At 35.4% G+C, this 21,557-nt stretch overlaps 2 protein-coding genes across 2 annotated transcripts; both read left to right on the top strand.

The window, feature by feature from the left end:
• Nucleotides 1–2,775: 2,775 nt before the first annotated feature.
• Nucleotides 2,776–3,603, top strand: LOC142334823 (NAD-dependent protein deacylase sirtuin-6-like). The gene has a single exon (XM_075383148.1). The coding sequence runs from the start codon at nucleotides 2,776–2,778 to the stop codon at nucleotides 3,601–3,603; it is 828 nt and encodes a 275-aa protein (XP_075239263.1).
• LOC142356857 (uncharacterized) lies at nucleotides 3,603–19,740 on the top strand. Its single transcript, XM_075408629.1, has 2 exons — nucleotides 3,603–7,673; nucleotides 19,342–19,740. Exons 1-2 carry the CDS (start codon nucleotides 7,418–7,420, stop codon nucleotides 19,632–19,634), a joined length of 549 nt encoding a protein of 182 aa, XP_075264744.1. The 5' UTR covers nucleotides 3,603–7,417; the 3' UTR covers nucleotides 19,635–19,740.
• The last annotated feature ends 1,817 nt before the right edge of the window (nucleotides 19,741–21,557 follow it).

Genomic DNA, 21,557 nt, shown 5'->3' with positions numbered 1-21,557 from the left:
CTTCTCTAGACGCACATATTGAAGAGTCTTATTAGGACTTCTATAAATCTGGCGCCGACTTTCTGCTGCATTTTAGGATGTATCTGATCATTGTCGAAAGAAGAGAAGCGAGAGCGATTTTTTAAAGCGGATATGTTCACGTTCGGAGAAGTCTTTGGAGAGGTGATCGTTGTCCGTCCATGTATTTGTTTAAGGCCACTTTGCAGTGATCACTCAGTCCGCTTATATTCAGTTCCAGAAATTTACATCCATTACCAACCAGTCATTTCCGATATGGAGTCGATTCATCATTTTTTGGATATGGTTTGGCAAGGGTTGTTCCTCGCGATGAATATAAATTTGATATAAATTTCAGGTAAGAGGGGCACTCAGTCGCATCAGCTTCGTGCTTACAGTTGCAGTTAGCACAATTAGAACAATCGATGCAGTTAGCACAATTAGCACAATCGGCAGCATCCTGTGAATTTAGGACTCCTTGAATGCTATAGATTCATCTCAGTGCCCCTCAATAATCCTAAAGTTAAACACGTTAAGGACGCAAACTAGTAAGAAAAACGCAAAACTACACATTTATATCTTCAATCACACCATGACATACAACTTTAGCAGTCATAAATCAACCATCAGGAGTTCCATTATGTGAAAAAGAGACAAACGAACCCCAGCTGAAAGCAAGATTCAATTCAAAAAATTGTCCGTTTCAATAAATGCGGTGGCTAAAATTTCAAAACCAAACATTGATGACTACACTACGCCGCAATAAAAGCCCAATGAGAACAGTAATTTTTGAGATTAAGCGATAAAACCCCAAGAAAAGCAACAAAAACAGGCATGACTAAAAATTCAAAAGAAATAGCTCAGTTCACAAAAACCACTGGTACGAACTCAATTAAGTAAGATTAATTTTTACTTGATTAGCAACTGATGACAATTGGCAATAATGAGACTAGACTATAAGACAAAATAAACATTAAAAAGTGAACAAAACACAAGATTTCGCTAGTAATTAGATTAGTTTTTTTCAACGCCATAGAAGGCATTAGCTGTGAATTGAAACAATTACTTCGATTGTGTGTGCTTTATAAGCAACCGATAATTGATTTGGTAAATAATCACGCTGACTTATATTACAACAAAGGGTACGGTAAATACGCAAAATGAGAAAACATATTGCGTAGTTCTGAAGGTATAAATAAGTGGTCGAAACATTTAGATGTTAATTTGATATTTTTACATATCGTCTGTTGAGACTTAGAGTGAATTTTATCAATCACTAATGAGATTAGGAGACAGTACATAAAAAGAATTGGTCAAACCAAAAAAAATCACATATTTAATAAAACATGGAGTGTCGAAGTCTCATAAACCATTAACTGCCTTTTGATGAATTCAAAAATACCACTACAAATAGTAAAACACTTAACTGACGTTTCAAACCATTAATTAAAAAATCAGAAAAAAAAACAGCATTAATAGAAGTCAAATTGCCGGTCGTAGCACTAATTTGGCTTTCAAAAACCTAATACTGGTTCAAATACCGATTTCTCACTCTTGAATTGTAAATTGATAAAGAGTCCCGCTTCAAACCTACTTGTTTTTTCACTCACTTTACCTCTCCAGCGTGATCAAAACTACCACTTTATTTGGACTTCTCATTGACATACGAAGGTAGAAAAGTGTGCAACGTGGATAACTTAATATTATCCCCGGCCAGTGAACATACGTTTACCACCTCATACTCGCGGCACTATTTGAAAGCTTATGTGAAAACGAAATCAGCAGTGACAATACATCTAGGAAGTTTGATACGACGTCGAGATCGAGCCGAAAGTTAACCTGTGCAATCTATAATCCCCAATCGACCTCTAAAAGAATTTCGGATACCCATAAGTGCCACCAATCACAGAAAGTTCTAAAATTGTGTTTGCATGCAAGGTGGGTGCCAGACCTCTACCAAAAAGTGGCATAACGTCGTGCAGACTAGATCAGCAGCAAATGCAATGAAAAATACGGCGTCATTAAGTTTTTATAGGCACAAAAATACTCTTTACATACTCTGAAGCGCAGTTTTTGCATCAAGGTTTGAGGGGTGCTCTTGCGAGATGGCTCTGCGGCGGCAGTAGTGGAAGATGGGACTTTTAACCAGTGTGGGATATCTATCTATTTGGGTATATAGATGTTGACTTGCCGGCCCTTGTCGACCGAGTACCTTTTAAGGGGGTCTTTTCTAAATTGACTGTTTGTGTACACTTTTTTACTTGATTTAAATTCAAATGTTTGTGAACGTAGAACTGGAAAGACTAAGTAGTAGTTAATAATTACCTAGTTTTGGGAAAGGTTGTTAAAGAATTTTATTTTTTTTGTTCTTATGCTGCAACTGAAAAGAGACAAGAGTGCCTTCTGCGGGTGAAGTTTTATAACACCATATAATTTGAACAATCACGTTATGCTTGTCAATATATTGATTTGGAGGTCTTCGTAAAAAGCCGATTTAAGATGTTTCCCCCCTTACCCGTCCCCAGATCCCATCTAGCCCAATTTTAGACACCCGAAAAGTGTTGTTTGGTTTCATATTGAAAGCCTATTGAGCTAGAAAATTAGAAAGCCATATTGAAAGCCATACTGCTTTTTCTAGAAAATAATCGCAGATAAAAGTGAGGGTCTTTTAATGAATTGATCTTTTTGCCTGTTTTTTGTTCATTTGATTGCACTCCGCAAAAGGGGTCAAAATGAGTTTTGTTTTTAAAAAAGTTGCTATAGGTATAATTTTCAGAGATGTCTTGCAATTACGCCGACGGTCTCTCACCGTACGAAAATAAGGGAGAGGTCGGTATGCCGGAGTTTCTGGACGATGCTACAGCAATCGAAGAGAAATCTAAGCAACTTGCTCGTTTCATTCGAAATAGTTCGTGGACGGTATTACATACTGGTGCTGGTATATCAACGGCTTCGGGTATTCCCGACTTTCGTGGACCTAATGGTGTGTGGACTTTGGAAAAAATGGGGAAAAAACCAACCATTAATGTTTCATTTGACACCGCCCGGCCAACCTATACTCACAGAGCAATTTATCAAATGGTGAAAGCAGAAGTGGTGCAATTTGTGGTCAATCAGAATATCGATGGTTTGCATTTAAAAGCGGGAACTCCGGATGGAATTGTCGCTGACATGCATGGCAATGTTTTTGTTGAAAAGTGTCATAAATGTAGGAAGCAATACATACGGGAAACAAGCGTACCTACAGTGGGTTTAAAATTTACAGGCAGCAAGTGTCCGTATTTTAGCGGCTATTCTGAGAAACTGCATTGTCGTGGAAAAATGAAGGACACAATTTTAGACTGGGAAGACGAACTTCCTGAAAAAGAACTTAACAATGCTATTGCGAACTCCAAAAAAGCCAATCTTTCAGTTACACTGGGGACCTCTCTGCAAATTTTACCGTGTAATGAGTTTCCACTTTTGACCAAGAAAAATAACGGCAAACTAGTTATCATCAATTTACAGCAAACACCGTTAGACAAAGACGCTGATTTACGAATATACGCAAAAGTTGATGAAGTTATGAAAATTGTTTGCAATGAACTCAACTTAGAGGTATCATGATGTAGTCAATCTGGACTAAAATAGAGCTCATAGCTGAAAATGGTGTTTGGTAGATCTTAATCTCTGCGAGACGTTTTACATCAGTTTTCTTCAGTCTAAACAGTTAGCATTGTTGTAGTGGTTTGATGAGAATTTGAAGAAGTTTAAGCTTCATTTTTTGCCATTGTTACATACGCTTAATTCACTGCCATTCAGAAATATGCCAGCGGCCAAAGTGAAGGATTTAAAAGGCCTTCCTTGTCATCTAAAATTGCGCGTGCGTGGTTTGTTTGTTTAGCTCGCAAGGAGGCCGATAGAATTTGGAGAGGACATCTGGTATCAATATCTTAATGTACTAGTGCCACTCACTCTCTACGGTCCGTGTTTTCATTTATAGTTTCAAACAGTGCTTAAAAAGGCCATAAATTGCTCTTATCCACCGGCTGAGCATAGCATGTAGTATATGGTACCTCTTAACTCTTCCTTTTACAAACTAGCTATCACCGTTAGCTTTGTTGCTGTTCCAATTGAAAGCAGGATGTTGAAGTTACTTGACATTGCTAACCAATTGCAGTATGAAATAGTTAGCGGATGAAAATGAATGGTTTGCGATCTCAGGAACCTTTTAACATAAAGTGGGTTTGGTATTAGAGAAGGCTTATTTTTGCTTATCAATAGTTGATGTTGAAGGTATTGATTAGTTACTGATTGTTATCGTAGCAGCTTTTTATTCTTTCTCAGTTCTTACTTTTGCGCTGAATTTTTGTGGCGTGATGGTCACGACATTTGGGTGGCCTTTGTTGTTTCTTACAGTTACTTTGAGGTCTTAATTATTCAGTTCTTTGATGAAAATTAAACCTATCACCAACTGGGTTTTATAACGTCTCTCTCCCCGGATTTTAGTTACTTTTTAATACTAACACCACCCTGTGTTAACGTTGCGGAGGGAAACTGTGATCAAGGAAAATGCAAATGGAATAGAGGGAACCTTGCTCCCTGTTTTTGTTTTCAGTATTCTTTTATTATTATTATTCCCTTTTATTTACTCCTTCATAATTCATCTTGTCTATCCATCTATCTTTCATTCTCTCTGATTTGCTCTCTCGCACATTACCTCTTGTACGTCTTTTTTGTCTCTTTGCGTTATTTCATCATCCCAGTAAACCTGCCCCCGCCCCTCCCCTGTGGGACTATGCTCTTGTATTACGAGACGATATTCAGATAATATTAGCTTCTTTTCATTCCTCGCTACAATAATCACCATTACCAGTCTCCGCCCTTTTGCATTTTTATCTCCATAAACAAGATGCAGGAAATTGTGGAGTTGGATTTTAGAGCCTCCCCCGTACTCTAACCCTACCCTTTTTGCCTGATTTATTATAGCGCCGTTCTTCTTCTCGTTGAATTACCTTATTTCTGGTCAGCAATATTCTGTGAAGAACTTAAATTTGCAGTTTTTCTCGACCTTCGGGCGGAAATTTTTTTTATCTCTAGTTCGAACACTCCAATTTGTGAAAAAAATCCTCCGGTGTTCTGAAAAGTTGCTAGGTGTTGCCTAATGCGTTCACAGTATTAGGCCAAAAACGGGAAGAATTTTGAGTGTTGTGTATATAGTGTCGCATTTTATTTTTGTTGCTGTCATTGTATGACCGTAAATTCTATCTTAGCGCAACTGTTCAAAGTATATTGTGGGACTACAAATCCGTCCAAATCTGATTTGTTTTCCTAAGATCAATTTTTCATACAATCAGCTGCAAATACACCTCAAATACCTTCGCAGAATACATTCTTACACTGTACCATATTTTAAAAATGAACACTACTGTTGAGTGAGTGTCTCTGTGTGCGGAAATGAATCAAAGTTAGTTACTTCTTACTTATTATTGTTGGTATTATGAAACTATTATCAAAATTTGAAGCTTTCTCTCAACTGCTTTGGTTGATTTGGTGTGTGGGATAAAAGTGGTTCTTGTTAAACAGTTCAACACTAGAGTCCCGCTTGGTGTAATCAACGCGTACACTTCATAAGCCAGAGAAGGTATTGATTTTACAGCTGAGGACTAACTAAGCTGTAAGTTGGAACCGTTACATGAAGTTACTCTCCGACTGTTCGCAATAACAACTGAATGAATGAAAAGAATACAAGGATTTAAATATTTCATTGAAGTCTACTAAATTAGCCCATTTTGAAGATTGTTTGGTACTATTTACGCTTACTATTGCTACGCGCGCTCCGTCACTCGTGTCTGAAAGCGCTAACGCTGGTTGTGAGATCATTTAGTGACATTTTGTCACTTTTTGAAAAGAATTTTGTCTTTTTGCCCTAACTGGCTTTCATTGCCCGAACGTCATTATATTTCCTTCCAGCTCTTCAATTTTCGTTTAAAGGGTAAAAATTTACTTAGAGTGACCTTGAGTTTAAGCCCTCAATTTTATTCCATCACTATTGCTGCCATATTAATCACTCTATTATTATCATGGGATTTGAAATTGGACCAGTGCCTTCTAACTGTCAATTTTTGACTGTCTTTTTACTCTCAAGCAGTAAATTTTTCACTTCAAGTTTGAAATTTTAATGTGACCGTTCTTTACTTTTCTTGATTTAAATTCCTTTTCCTTCATTATTTGGATAATTTTTCGATTAGCAATTTAGAGGGAGCGTCTTATTTCCTCCGGGCGCTGTGCTATAGTTAAGTGGCTGGGGAAGGAGTTGAGAAAGTCACCCATCAATAACTGTGCAAGTATTTGGCGGTGGGAGAGAGAGCAAAAAATAGAGATAGTTTTGGGTGGGTAGTCTGATAAGACGCGGGGAGTCAATTCCCCAAAGTAATTAGCCATCAATTTTCATCAGTCTCTGTCCAAGTCCCCCCCCCCCCTAAACTCAGCACCACCACCACCCCTCCCCGTTTGCTCTTTTCATGCCCTCTTTTATATTCAGTCAGTCCATTATGTGTTATCTATTTATCGCCCCTCAGTCTTACCTCCCCTTGCTGTGATCACTTGTTTTTCATAAACTCTTTGCTTAAAGCACTTTATTCCCGTACCGACGCCGCCAAAGCCATTCACACTCACCCTAACCTTTTCCCACATCCTGTGATTAGATTGGGTGGTAAACAAAAACAAACAAGGAAAATAACAACAACGCCGCTCTAACTTTTGGCTTCCCTCGCTGTTATTTTTTTTTATTAAAACTGAACCCAGAAATTTTAGCTCCAGATGACCCCGTTTTTGTAATCAAAACCGACAAATTACTCCCTTTTTCACCCTTGCGTCGGGTTAATTTGGTCTGGTTCTGTTCTTTTATTTGTCGGCAGTTTGTGTGCGTGTTATTTGTTTTATCTATTCCATTATTACTTTTGGTGGTCGAACACAATCGAATATCGGAGGAAATTTGGCCAGAGAGAAGGCAAAAATTGTACCACAAAATGTGTTTTTGTGACAGATTGGACTATGTTTTGTCTTCCATAGGGTGTCCTATTGTGTAAATGTGTCTGCAAAACAGGAAATTGTTATTTGAGCAAAATCTTTTATTGCTCAGAATTAATAAACCAATTCGCCCTGCGGATTATTTCTTCCATATGCAAGTAAAATTATTACATTTTTGGAAGAAGTTTGTAGAGGAGATCAAATTAGAATACTGGTTTTGATTTGTTGATTAAAAAGGAAAAGTTACTATTTGATTTGCATGAATATTTTTCCCGTGGAATTTACTTATCTGATAAACCTCTTGGCAATCAGAAGAAAGACTTGACAAATTTGCATTTTTTATTTATACGTCTCTTGGTTTTTGCCTTTCATCTTATGAAGAATTGTTTATTGGCTCGTATACAATAAAATGCAAACAGCCGTACTATCAGGGGGAAATGCCAGCGCGCATTACTCTGGCTTACCTTTGAGAGGTTGCTATAGACGACTGGACTTTGAATTAGTGGCCTGTTGCTGTGTCATTCTGCTACTGGCGCCATCAGTGATCATTTTGGTGTATGACTACTACAAAGTGGGCGACAGTTTGTACAAGACTCCGTTCCTCACTCCAGATCAGTGTCGAAACATATCTGTCGGACCAATCAGCATTGTTAAATTGCCACCAGGTAAAAATGCAACTTGTATTTCAAATTTACGAAGTTGTTGAAACCATGGCATTTGGCATTTAGGGTTCCCGAACTTGGTGCGGGGATTTCAAATATATACTCATGAAAAGTTGTGATTTAAAATGTTTATGCAGCAAAGTTTCCTGGAACTGTTGCTCAACTCTCCATATTTGCAGATGCAGTTGTTACTTTGACTACAAAGTACCTACTATAACTGTATAAGATATAACTACAATTGCAAAACTGTATGGCATGTCTCGGCAAAAAACAAGTTGAAAAAATCCAATGTTTAAAGAAGTCATCTGTGTTGCATCTTGTCTAAAGTATCTTGTATGTTCGAGACATATGTACCAGGAGAGGCACGTGCTATGAAACACCACCAACACTGGCGTCAGTGAAGCATGCTGATTAGTTTGCTTCTCTGACGTCCGGCCGCAGCACCAACACTACACATTCAAAATTAACTGAAGGCGGAACATCGCACAACATAGATTGCCTCTTTGGAAAGTTCCGTCGATTCATTACAGTTTATCGCTATTTCAAGAATGTCAATTGGTGAAGTGCGGAACTTTTGTAGAAACGTCACTCTTTGTCGTCATCTCTTTCAACTGATCATCCTGATTCTCAAGTTTTCAATTACGAATTATGTGGCCTAGAAACTTCAATTTTCTTGTTCTTACGCTCAAAAATATGTCACATTTTTTCCCTACTTGTCCGAATATAGTTTCATTGCTTTCTAGTAGATGCGATGAATGCGACGAAAACACGTTTCCCAGGCGTTTGTTCGTCTTTAACGTGTGCCCCCTGATCATCATGCCTGAGTAAGTCAATACTGGGTTTACGTACCATTTGAGGACTAATGTCGGCATTTAAAAGCCAAATTTTTTAAAGGATGTTCTTCATTTTCTTAAAGGCATCTTTGCCGTGGCCATTTTGACTGTTGGTCTCTTCTTCCTCTCGACAGTCTGATTAGAAAAGGCATTCTAAGTAATTAAAACTGCTGCCTTTTCACATACTGGCGCCTCGCATGTCTGCTTCTTCGATACAACCATTACCTCCGTTTTTGAGATTTATTTCCATGCCATACGTTTTGCTATTTTTTTCCAAGAGTGTGATCAACGTTTGCAACTCATCTTGACAATTTGCAATTAATGCCGTAGCGATCTCGTATCTCCGATTATTGACGTTTACTCCAGCAACCCACAATCCATTTGCGTCGCCCAACATCTTTCTTACAACTTTGCCACAACGAGAGATCTGGTGACAGTACTCAAGCCTTGTTTTATTCAGTTCTTCGTTTCATTAGTTGCTGGTTTCAGTTCTGACACAGATCTGTGCTACCTGATCATAATAAATTCTCTGAACCGATCGTAAATTTTTATCATACACGCAGGGGTCGTCAGGCAATTGGATTAACTCATTGTGAACATATCTGACGTCAGCCTCTCATATGGCTATTATTTAGGCGCTCTCCTTTTTTACAATTCAAGGAATTTGAATTGTATTGGGGCGCTGTCTTTTTTTAAGATCTGTTCACACATTTCATCATCTTTTAACTCAAATTGGAGTAGTGATTTTGGTCACGCCGAAACAGGAAATAGAGCGAAAAAGCGAGTGGCTTTGCGGCGTAAATTTTTTCTCTCTAATTTTATAGTAGAGTGAGAATACGGTGTTAGAACACAAATTCGCTTTATTGGTAGTGGTTTTTTGTTCACATGCGGCAATTTCACGTTGATTTTTACTTTTTTTTCAATTTTTTGGATCGATTTTTTTTTCAAAATGGTTTTCCCAATCGATTCATAGTTCATGCTAGACATAGTTTTTTGTTTGAAACAAATTTCCATTTCTCGCTTATAATTTTTTGTTCTCTGGCGGCATTTTTTACATATTCTGTTTTTTTTATTTTCTGAATTTTTTTAGAAATGGTTTTCCCAATTCACTCATAGTCCGTTCTAGGTCTATTTTTTTTATTTAGTCAATGAAAATTCTTTGAATTGTACGTCAGGACTTGTCCTGCTATGTTTTTTTAAAAATCGCTTTACCTTTTTATCAGGTTTTTTGTTTTACATAAGTGACGATTTTCACGTTTGACTTCTGACTTACATCACTCGCTGTTTCAACTGAATGGATTTTAATTCTTTAAGCATTGAATTACGTAGTTTTGTAATTACGGTCAATGTCAAAAGAGCAAAATCAAAAGAAACGGCACAAACCGATAATGCCCGGTCATTAAGTCTTTTTGAAATAGGTTATCAAAGTTCATTAGAGCGTTTGCTAGATTATATTAGTATTAAGTTTAATACCCTTCAGTTTAGAAGCTGAAGTAAGTATAGGTTTAGAATCTAACTGAAACCGAATACTGAATTGGAACAATTTTTGTAACTTAGGAACCTCCAAATTATTCACTACTTAAGGTACATTATTGCAGTCACTTAATGCAGCTTTGGCAATTGACTTCCCTTAATTTTTCACTGAGTGCGTTGAAATTTAGGAACCAATGCTTGAACCAAAGCTAAAATGAAACAGCTGCCAAAAATTTGAAATTAACTGATATTAATAGAGCCAAGACCATCAAAATTTGACTAAACTGTGAGTAAGTAACATTTCAAATATACTATACAAACTATTTTAGAACGATTTCTGAACAATTAGAACACTGCTCTAGTTTCAGTTGACAGAAATAGCCGAAACATAGCTCAAAAGAAACTATACTAAACAAAAAAGAACTCCTTATTTCGTGAAGTTGAAACAACGTCATGAAATAAGGAGTTCTTTTCTATTGCTTAGTATAGTTTCTTTTGAGCTATGTTTCGGCTATTTCGGTCAACTGAAACTAAGGCAGTAGTCTAATTGTTCAGAAATCGTTCTAATATGGTTTGTATAGTATATTTGAACTATTACCTTAATTAAACTCACAATTTAGGCAAATTTTGATGGTCTTGGCTCTCTTATTATCAGTTAATTTTGAATTTTTGGCAGCTGTTTCATTTTAGCTTGAAAGATAATTCGACTCTCAAGGGTCGTTGAATGCAATTGACATAAAACCGATAGTGCACTTAGTTGCTTGCTCGTTCATGCAGCAACTATTACTGTCAAACAAGTCGGTTGTCAAGTTATTTATCAATTGTTTTAAAGAAACAGAAAAAAAACTGGGCGTGGAATTTCACAACTTGTTTTCTGAAAAATGATGTACCGAGGAATGTAGCCAAATGTTATAAAAGTAAGTTCAACGTTTTTAAATTCGATTAGTTCTTTACAGTTGGAGATGGGTACGAATCGCTTATCTTGTAACCCCTGCATATAATTTTAAAATTGTAATCATACTGCAAAAAGATTGGTTGTCTTCATATTTGAATAAGTTTAAATATAATTGTTCTGATCCCTCTTGAGGAGGTGGGGAGGAACTATATACTCAACTTGTTCAGACAATTTTAACCGATCGGTATATCCATCGTAGAGTTGTGAGTGTTATTAATAGCCGCACAGCGATCGCTTGTGCTATTATTGGTCTTTAGTTTTTTCCATTTCGTCGTCGCGATTTTTGTTACGACCATCTGACGTCACAACCACTTCAAATCTGCTTTTTGTTCATTCGTTCATGCAATTTTAACTGAAGTGCATGTGTGACGTCATTTTCGTTCTTAGTGGAGCGAGTTTTTTTGTTCGTTTGCGTGATTAAATTTTTGGTCACACTTGACTTACCTAACTCTCAAAAATGACTTCCTCACTTTGAAATTGACGTTTATTTACTTTAATTCAAGAGATAAGGTCAAATGGGTGTGTGTGTGTGTGTGTGTGTCACTCTAAATGAAGATTATTTGAGAGCAGCTAATAGAGGCAGAAAAAATTTATACAGATTAAATACAAATTAAATACAAATTAAATCAAAATATAACATATCAGCCTTCAATGAAAAGACGAATTTTTTTAGTCTGTCTTTTCACTGTTTTTTTAGACTGCAGATCTACGAAGCTATTGCGGCTATTATCTGGCAATCTGCCGTCTATGTTCCTTAAAAAGCCAGTGTGATATTTGAGCGAGTTTCGTTTTCTGAGTTAAATTTTTGTGAATGTTAGATCGATTTGCGTTAATTTTATTCACATTTTCTGGAATTTTTGTCTTAAGCGTCAATTTTGCTTAAATATGTAAAAATTGTTAACAATGGTACTGTTGATTTCATTTTTAAAGACAAAAAGTATTGTTGACTATATGATTTAATTTTTTGGCTAAATTTTTTAAAAATCAGCCGTTTTCATCAAAAACTGCACAAAATGAATTTCTGTAGTCCACTTTGATTAAATTTGCCGAGAGTACACACCCAAAATTAACTAACGCAATCTTTGTATTCTACAAAAGGAGCCAGTTCTACTTCCACTTCAATTGACAGTAGTCTGGAATTAAATTGTTGCCGTTTTTTGCTAACTTTGTGATTATTAAAAACGCAGCATTTATTTTTGATCTTTTATCTAACAATTCATCTAGATATATATAACATTCGAAACAATTGAGTGTTCTTAAGGGACGAACAGCAATATCAGGGCTGGTTTTGGTCCAATCTTGGTCTGTTATAATCCAAAAAATTGGGATTGTAATTAGTCTTTTAAAAAAATGCAATCTTTTTTATGTTAATTAAAGAACAGAACAATTCAAATCAGAGCCAATTGTTGATAGGCCCAATTGACTTCCTAAACATTCCCAAATAAATGGGTCTACTTTCTTTACTCGAAAGATTATGGTCGTTTTGACTTTTAAAATTGTTTTATTTTTAAATAAACAATGGCTTATTAAACTTTGCCACTATTTTTCTTTTAATTTGGTCAACTTGTGGCTTGGTGATTTTTTTCACGGTGTTTCTCGTTTGTCACATTATCACATTATTGACAATTCGTATATTTCTTTGTTTGCGTTCAAAATAAGGCACAATTGAACATACTGAAGTCTTTAAAGGCATAGATCAAGGTTTTAACGGCTTCAACACCCCTTTCTCGAAGAATTTAATTGATTTTTTTTACCTTTGTCTTTACCTCTCGTTTTTACTTTGTCGTTTTAGTACCATGAAATTTCCTGCTTAATGATAGGTCTCATTGGTTTTTTATTGAGGAACAAATTAGCCTATATTCTGATTTGAGTAGATAAATGATGGCCTTCATAACTTTGAAAACAATTGTTTCCAAAAATAAAAAAACACTTTCTAACTTCGCACTTTTCTTTTTTTTGTCTATCTGTTACCTTTTCTCGTTAATTACAGATCACATATGACATTTCGGTTGCCGATGGATGGTGCTAGTGTACAAAATCTAACGTTTTTAAAGATTTTTTTATGAATTTACTGACTTCTACAAGGGTTTTTCGCAAAAGAAGTAAACTAATTTTTGATTTTTGTCTACATTTGACCTTTTTGTAGACTTAAGGCGTATTTTAAATAATTACAGGTCTCAGTCGCTTCCTTTGGACGAATAAATGAATCTATTTAATAATTTCTTTTTGCAGCTAATGGGTTTCATGACTTTGAAAATAATTGTTTTCTAAAAATACAAAAGTACTACTTAATTTTGCAACTTTTTCTCTTTGTCTACTTATTAACCATCCTATTTATGAGAGGTCGCACAACAAATTATTCGTGTTCGGGGAAGTTTCAATTAAACATATTTTGTGGAGGAAAATATGGCTTTACGGCCTCGACAGCGTTTCTCGCAAGTTATAATTGATTTTTTGTTGCCTATATTTGTTGTTCTTTTTGTAACTACATACAAAATTGAATGATGTTTTTGTAACAACACAAAAAAATTGAATGATGACAGGGTCTTAATTGTTGATAATTATGAAGTGGTCCCACATTTTTTGTACTGTAGTAGAACTTATTTTGTTTAGTTTTAGTTTTTTCTGACGCTATTTTAGACCTTGTTAATAAGTTTTCTTTTTTATATAAAAATTGAACAGTAAGTTTTGGATGTAATTAATGTTTTTTGTTATTGGTGTTAGATTTTGTTGTTCGTCTTCATTTGCTTTTGAATTAATGGCTTATCTTCTGAGTCTAATGCGGCATTTTTTACTCCACTGAGTTCTTTGCTACACATTTTTTTTTGAAAAATAATTTTTGGGGTTTTTATCTGTGCCTCATTTGGTAGACATTTATACCAAAAATATGGATGAGCGTGTCGGAACTTTTTGTGCAAACGCACATTATCGAGGCTACTTGTATAATAATATGAAAAGGAATGTGAAAATATAAATTGTTTGTGGTTTCATGATCCCATTTAACCAAATTTTGCTCATTTTCGACGAATTGGATCACGCTGTCTGATTTGTTTCGAGAAAGTTAAATTTTGTCCTATTTGGCTGTGTTGCCCACCGAGAGTTGTCGAGTTTTAATACGATTTTTGTTAATCTATTATAACTACTGTTTCTCATGCATTGTAAAGCTGTCTTCAATTTTGTTTCATATTGTTACTTACAATGAAGACACTAAGTTTAGTTCAAATGCTATTTTTTGATTTAAAAGTATTCGAAGATTTCATGTTTGGCCTTCTATATTAGAAATCTTCTTCTAATATTTGAACACAACTACTTTTTCGAGTAGTTTTAAACAAACTGGTGATGGCTGAACGTGTCATAGTGGTTTTCAGACTTCAAGCAGCAGGTTCTGACTGAATTACTTTTGGTAATCCTGTTTCGTTCCTGACAGCTTTCGTTTTCCAATTCCTACTTATCTTTGGTGTAGTATTCATTAAAGCTGCGTCAACAAATCCTTTTGGGGCCTAAAAAGTCAAGTGCATAAAGTCTATCTTCGCCTGGAAAATGTTTGTTTGTCCTCACTGACTGAATGCTGCTTTTCAATTTCTGGTCAGGACCAGAAATTGAAAAGCATTCTGGTCACGCTGGAGCTGTAAATGAAAAAGAAAAGCGAGTTTGTGTAACGCGTGTTTTTTCTACCTCTTTTAAAAGATTGTGAAGGGGCTGAGTTTGTGAGAGGCAGCTTTCTATTCACGTGCGGCAATTCGATTTGTTCACTTTTTATAGAATTTTTATCCTTATTTGTTGAATTGTGTTTACAGTTCGTCCCCAGTTCCTTTGGTGTTTTAGTTTTGCAGTTTTTTCTGGAGAAAATCGTTGAATTGTTGTTCATGACTTGTCTTGCTGTGCTTTTTGCAACGCAAAGAATTTTAATTATTTGAAGTGTCTTTTTGGTTGACTGTTAACTTTTCTGGTTTCTCTTGTCAACAAGAAGGTAAATTGGAATAACAGCGTCTGAACAAAAATAGTATTTATTGGTCTCGAGAGATTTTTACGTGCGGTAGTTTGACTTTTTTTTTTTACTTTCCCGGTTTTCTCTAATTTATACTCCGAAATTCTTCTGCTGTATTTAATTTGTGGTCAAAAATTTTGTATCTGTCTATTGGCCCCTTTCAAATAAGATTTTAGTTCGCTAACGCAGTTCGTAGACCAGGTTTTGATGCTAGTTTTTGATCTCAATAATAAATTTTTCCTTTCGCATAGACAGTTTTTTGCTACATAAATGAGTATGCTTCCAATGGAGAAATTTTCTTAACTTTGCTGTTTTTGTTCTTTTTTTTGTCTAATTGTTACCGATTATTATATAGTGGTTCCATATTTTTCTACTGTAGTACAATTTGTTTTGTTTAGTTTTAGTTTTATCTGACGCTATTTTGACCTTGTTAATAAGTTTTTTTTAAAAAAAATGAACAGTAAGTTTTGGATGTAATTAATGTTTGTTGTTATTGTTGTTAGATTTTTTTGTTCGTCTTGATTTGCTTTTGAATTAATGACTGATCTTATCAGTCTAATGCGGCATTTTTTACTCCACTGAGTTATTTGCTACACATTTTTTTTTTGAAAAATAATTTGGGGTTTTTATCTGTTCCTCATTTGGTAGACATTTATACCAAAAATATGGATGAGCGTGTCGGAACTTTATGTGCAAACGCAGAATACCGAGGCTACTTGTATAATAATATGAAAAGGAATGTGAAAATATAAATTGTTAGTGGTTTCATGATCCCATTTAACCAAATTTTGCTCATTTTCGACGAATTGGATCACGCTGTCTGATTTGTTTCGAGAAAGTTAAATTTTGTCCTATTTGGCTGTGTTTTCCACCGAGAGTTGTCATGTTTTAATACGATTTTTTGGTAATCTTTTATAGCTACTGTTTCTCATGCATTGTAAAAACTATGTCTTCAATTTTGTTTCATATTGTTACTTACAATGAAGACACTAAGTTTAGTCCAAATGCTATTTTTTCTAAAAGTAATTGAAGATTTCATTTTTGGCCTTCTATATTTGAAGTCTTCTTCTAATATTTGAACACAACATCCTTTTTGAGTAGTTTTAAACACACTGGTGATAGCTGAACGTGTCAGTGTGGTTTTCAGACTTCAAGCAGCAGGTTCTGACTGAATTACTTTTGGTAATCCTGTTTCGTTCCTGACAGCTTTCGTTTTCCAATTCTTAGTTATCTTTTGTGCGATGTTCATTAAAGCTGCGTCAACAAATCCTTTTGGGGCCTACAAATTCAAGTGCATAAGGTCTATCTTCGCCTGGTAAATGCTTGTTTGTCCTCACTGACTAAATGCTGCTTTTCAATTTCTGGTCACGACCAGAAATTGAAAAGCATTCTGGTCACGCTGGAGCAGTAAATGAAAAGGAAAAGCGAGTTTGTTTAACGCGTATTTTTTTGACCTCTATTCAAGCATTGTGAAGGGGCTGAATTTGTGAGAGGCAGCTTTCTATTCACGTGCGGTAATTCGACTTGTTCACTTTTTATAGGCTTTTTTATCTTTATATGTTGAATTGTGTTTACAGTTCGTCCCCAGTTCCTTTGGTGTTTTAGTTTTTTCAGTAGAAAATCTTTGAATTGTTGTTCATGACTTGTCTTGCTGTGCTTTTTACAACGCAAAGAATATTAATTATTTGAAGTGTCTTTTTGGTTGACTGTTAACTTTTCTGGTTTCTCTTGTCAACAAGAAGTTAAATTGGAATAACAGCGTCTGAACAAAAACGGTATTTTTTGCTCTCGAGAGATTTTTACGTGCGATAGTTTGACTTTTTTGTACTTTCCCCGTTTTGTCTAATTTATACTCCGAAATTCTCTTGCTGTATTTAATTTGTGGTCAAAAGTTTTGTATCTCTGTTTTTTCGGCCCCTTTCAAATAAGATTTTAATTCGCTCATGCAGTTCGTAGACCAGGTTTTGATGCTAGTTTTCGATCTCATTAATAAATTTTTCCATTCGCATAGACAATTGTGTTGCTACATGAATGAGTATGCTTCCAAATGGAGATATTACAGCCGACTGAGGCCGCCTCGTTAATTGAACTTTATCTGAGGTCAAATTTAGAAACTACTTGAGACATCACAAGACGTGATAATATTTAAAAAGACTTGAAACACATTGCCGAGTCATTCTAAGATATTTTTTCAGTTTTTTGCGCTGCGTGTCAACAAATCAATAACCGCTATTTCTCGGCCTCTGCCATCTTTGATTTTTAGTTATCACACTAATTGTAACGTAATAACATTTATATTGTGTTAATACTGATGTTGAGTGCCTGATATGCAGTTTCTCGAGTTCTCTGTTATCTTGTTTTCCGCGTGCCTTAGATTTTTCTTGTATGTTTTTTTATAGTAATATTTTCAATTTTCCAAAGTTTGAAACTAGTTTTACCCCAGAATTTTTGTCATGTTTCATCTTATTTTCTCAATACTAAATTTCGTGAAGTAAATTGATTTTGGGTTTTCGGCGCATTGAGCGACATACGATAATTGAATTCAAGGCGAGTTGATCATCATCGGACAGACGAACGGCTAGCTAGCACGAAAGTGCGGTTAGCATTGTTATATTTAGCTCTGTTCTTTGCATGGTGATACGCTTGTAAAAATATAGCTCGTGCGACTGGAGGTTGCAAATAATATGCGCCCACTCAGCTGGGGGACACAAACGGAAACAAATCCCTTTTTTGTGAGATGTTTTCACACTTTTTTTCCAGGACTTTGATCTTTCAAAACAAGATACAGTTAACGCACAGTTGGCATTAATTTTCATTAGAGGCCCATGGCTGGCTTTAGTAGTCTTTTAGGATCTTAGAGTGCTGCAGCTGCTGGGAAAGCTTTTAAAAAGTCCTTTTCAGGAGTTTGATTCAAAAATGGTGCAATTTACGTTTTTGCCATTAGAAATGTCTCTGATCATTCCTAAATTGAAAATTTTAAAGTTGACAAAGGTCTGTTGCAAGACATAGTTACTTTTTGTTACCGTTTTGTTGGCTATATGTCTTTGTATTGCAAACATTAGCACGTAAAATGATACTATTTGTGCTTTTTGAAGTTTAACGAAAATTTTTGTCATTTTTGAATGCTCCAGCCTCAGTAGCCAGGGAACCTCCTCTAGGGTTTGTTAAAAGGTTGTTGCATAGTTAGTTTCTAATGGCAACAGACTTGTTTTCAAGATTTTAATATTACGAATTTAATTTTTTTTCAAATTTTCTTAATTTTTAAATCATTTTTCAAATATATCAATAACTATCTTGGCCTTTTTCAGGCTTGAAATTATTTTTGGAGATAATTCTTTTTTGATAGGTTTTGGATAGTTTTTGGAGACAGCGAAATGGTTTTGAAGATTTTATCAACTTTTCAATAAAATTTGCAATTCTTTTCATTTTTGTCATTTTCTATGTTCATAGAAAAACTAAGGTAGAAAACAAAGGGAGAAAAACTCGAGAAACAGGACAAAACCACTAAAACTTAAGACAGAAAAATTTACTGAAAGTTTCTACATTTCGCAATATTAATATGTTAAAAACCATTTTTGAGTCTCGAATCTGTCCAGTGGCACATCTGCAAGACCAAAAAAAATTTCAAATGCCCTTAAAGATGCCTTTAAGGGCATTTGAAATCTTTTTTGGTCTTGCACATGTGCCACTGGACAGATTCGAGACTCAAAAATGGTTTTTAACTTATTAATATTGCGAAATATAAACTTTCAGTAAATTTTGCTATCTTCAGTTTTAGTGGATTTGTCCTGTTTCTCGAGTTTTTCTACCTTTAAGTGCCAATAAACCCTTATCAATGCATGTAAATGAGTGAATGGGTTTATTTAATTCGATGAAATGTGGCTTCCAGGGTCAAAACTCATGAGTTTTATCTATGTATTTTTGTTTAGTTTGTTTTTTTTTAGTTTCTCTAAAGTGATACTGTTTGGCTGGAATTTTTCAATTGGTCTGCTGGTCGGGTACATTAGTTCTAAGTTTTTCTTTCAGTTCTAAAGATTGTATTTCAGGACTTGTTGAAAGCTTTTTTTAAAAAAATCTGAATTTAATTGATATTTATGATATTAATTCCTATTAAAATTTGATGACATGTCTTAGTTGACATGGGCTTTATTGTTTTGATTTGAGGGAAATAATGCTAGAACGGTAGGCACAAGGACCGGCGCGTCAGGCTTTGCCCTTCAATTTCCAACTGGTTAACAATGTTGAATTTCACAGCTCAATTTCTGCGACGTTGTCGTTATTTTGAGAGCTGGATCGATAGACACAGAATTTTACCTAATGATAGAATGGAGAATGTTTTTTTTTCCTTTAAACTATTCTTTTGCTATGTCAATTAAAATAGTCACTTTTGACCAGGATGAAGAAAAATTGGGTATATTTCAGACACATCTGTACAGGAGAACTCAAATGTGACGTTCACGTGCGAGGCAAGCAGTCCTGCTTACTGGCAATGGTTCAAGAATGACCAGGTGTTCATGCAGTACACTGAGATGATGAGGCCTCAGAACAACCTTAGCTTCTACAACATCTCAAGAATTGATGATGGTGCTTATCAGTGCATGTCCTTCCTAGCCGAACCTTTTTGTGATATGTCGGGACCCTTCAACTTGGTAGTACTGGATGCGGCCAAATCGAAAAGGGTAGAAATTGACGATAAACAGAAGAATTTGAGATAGAAGAGATAGCTAGAAGTACGTGTTTGTGAATGTAATCTATTTTGTAAAATAAATGTATCTTTGTTGTCTTATTTTTGTGTCCAATTTACGAAATGTATCTTCTTAATCATTTTCTTGTGACAGATACTTGAAAAGAAATCAAGAACTATCTCATCGTTTTATTACAAATCAAAGAGGAGTTATTGGGATCTCCTGTTTTTTTAAATTTATTAAATGTCACCGAAACAGAATGTAAATGTCGATGCCGCATGTAAAAACAATAGTTTTGGTCAATCTGCTGAACAAAAATCAAACATGAAAATGAGAACGATTCATGTTAATAGCCGCAAAGCTTGTTAATAGTTGAGGATATTATTGGACATCTCTCGGTTTTTTTACGACTCGAAGAGGAGTATTGGAGGTGTTGTCCTTTTTAAAATTATTTTGGAGTGAATTTTGAAGCACGAAAAAACGCGTAAAATTCGGAGTGGTTTGGTTGCTGAAGAATATTGAAGAGCGGAGCAAAAAGAGAGTGGCTTTTTGTTCATACCACTATTTTTGAGAGAGAGAGAGAAATCGAGGTGTGAAAAAAAATTTCTAAGCGAGCGATTTTTTGTTCAGATGCGGCTCTTTAAAACAGTTTTAATCAAAACTATGATTAAGGGGTTTGATTATGACATTTTACTAATTGCTCCCAAAGGAAGTATATTAGTCCTGTGCTTTTTTAATGCGATTTTTTCGCTTGACCGATTTTTCGTCTGACCCATTTGAATTATCGTCCTCAAAACGTGATAAACAGGTAGTGCTCGGAGAGCATTCAAATCTGTTAGAGCCCTATGCCTTACTGTACTCTAAGAATGTGATTCACTGAAACTGTTTTGAGGAGACATTTTCAATGTGAAGGGCGGTTCTTCTTCATCTTAAATATTTGACCCCCCCCCCCCCCCCCTCAGTCACCCCCTCCCCCGCCCTCCGCGCCTCTCAACACTCCCTAATGCTAGCATCCCTAAGCCCCAGCTGGCTACTACCGGAGCCAACCGCCCGACGTTTGTTTGACAATAACTGGCCCGACGGTAGTCGGTTATGTATGATTTTTGATTTTTTTTACAGAGGTTTAAAGGTTGTTGGTAGTTTGTGTCTCAAGCCAATTCGGAGATTTTTCAGATATTTTGCTAAATTTTAGCACATTTAAGTGATTTTTTGCCTATTGTTTTGTTTTAGTCCTTTAAATAGGATTTGATAAGAAGCCTATTACTTAAGGAGTTTCTAGATATCAAGTGATTACAGTTTCGTCTGTATGAAACATTTTTCGTTGACAAATATGAGAATTAGACAAATTGTAAACTTTTTCCTTTTTTTCAGCTTTTTGTTTTTTTCTCATCTTAGACAAGTTCACAATCTTTATTTGACTTGTCTAATGTTTTGAAAGCTTTCCAATACTCTATTTGCTCCAATGAACTTTTTTGGCTCTATTTGTGCTCGTAATATTAAAAAAATTGTTATTTTCACGATTTTTTTAGTTAAGTTTTTTTAAATGCGTTTTGTTTTATTTTAAAGGCTTACTTCTTGAGAATCGGGGTTTTTCAAGCTCTTCTTCTTGTTCCTTTTATCTGGTTGGAAGTGAGAACTAGTTAACTCAGAATCTAACCCTGAGAGGAAATAATAGGTGGTCAGTTTATATATCTTTATTCGATGCTTGTTTCAATTCCAGTGAAGGTCACGCAGCCTATCGCAGCTATTTTCCAGCAATCTTCAGGAGATATAAAATATATGGAAAATATTTTCGAGTTTGTACACCAAAATTTGTACACCGGAATTCATTGCTACACCAAAAGGCATTACTTCTTTCTACTTTTCTATAGGAAATCTTATAATTTATTGCATTAGCAGATGTTTGACATTTTTGGGCGATGAGTGTCCTTTAGTCATCCGAATTCTTGCTCG

This window comes from Convolutriloba macropyga, chromosome 2, assembly GCF_964194025.1.
Source record: "Convolutriloba macropyga chromosome 2, txConMacr16.3, whole genome shotgun sequence".
Lineage (NCBI taxonomy): Eukaryota > Metazoa > Xenacoelomorpha > Acoela > Convolutidae > Convolutriloba > Convolutriloba macropyga.
Note: the sequence above shows the minus strand (reverse complement) of the source record. Positions and strands in the feature narration are given on the sequence as shown.

Excerpts from the sequence above, each read along its gene's own strand:
- LOC142334823 (XM_075383148.1), top strand. The coding sequence starts at position 2,776 with ATGTCTTGCAATTACGCCGACGGTCTCTCACCGTACGAAAATAAGGGA.
- LOC142356857 (XM_075408629.1), top strand. The coding sequence starts at position 7,418 with ATGCAAACAGCCGTACTATCAGGGGGAAATGCCAGCGCGCATTACTCT. Across the intron at positions 7,674-19,341 it reads CATTGTTAAATTGCCACCAG|ACACATCTGTACAGGAGAAC; the intron begins GTAAAAATGCAA and ends GGTATATTTCAG.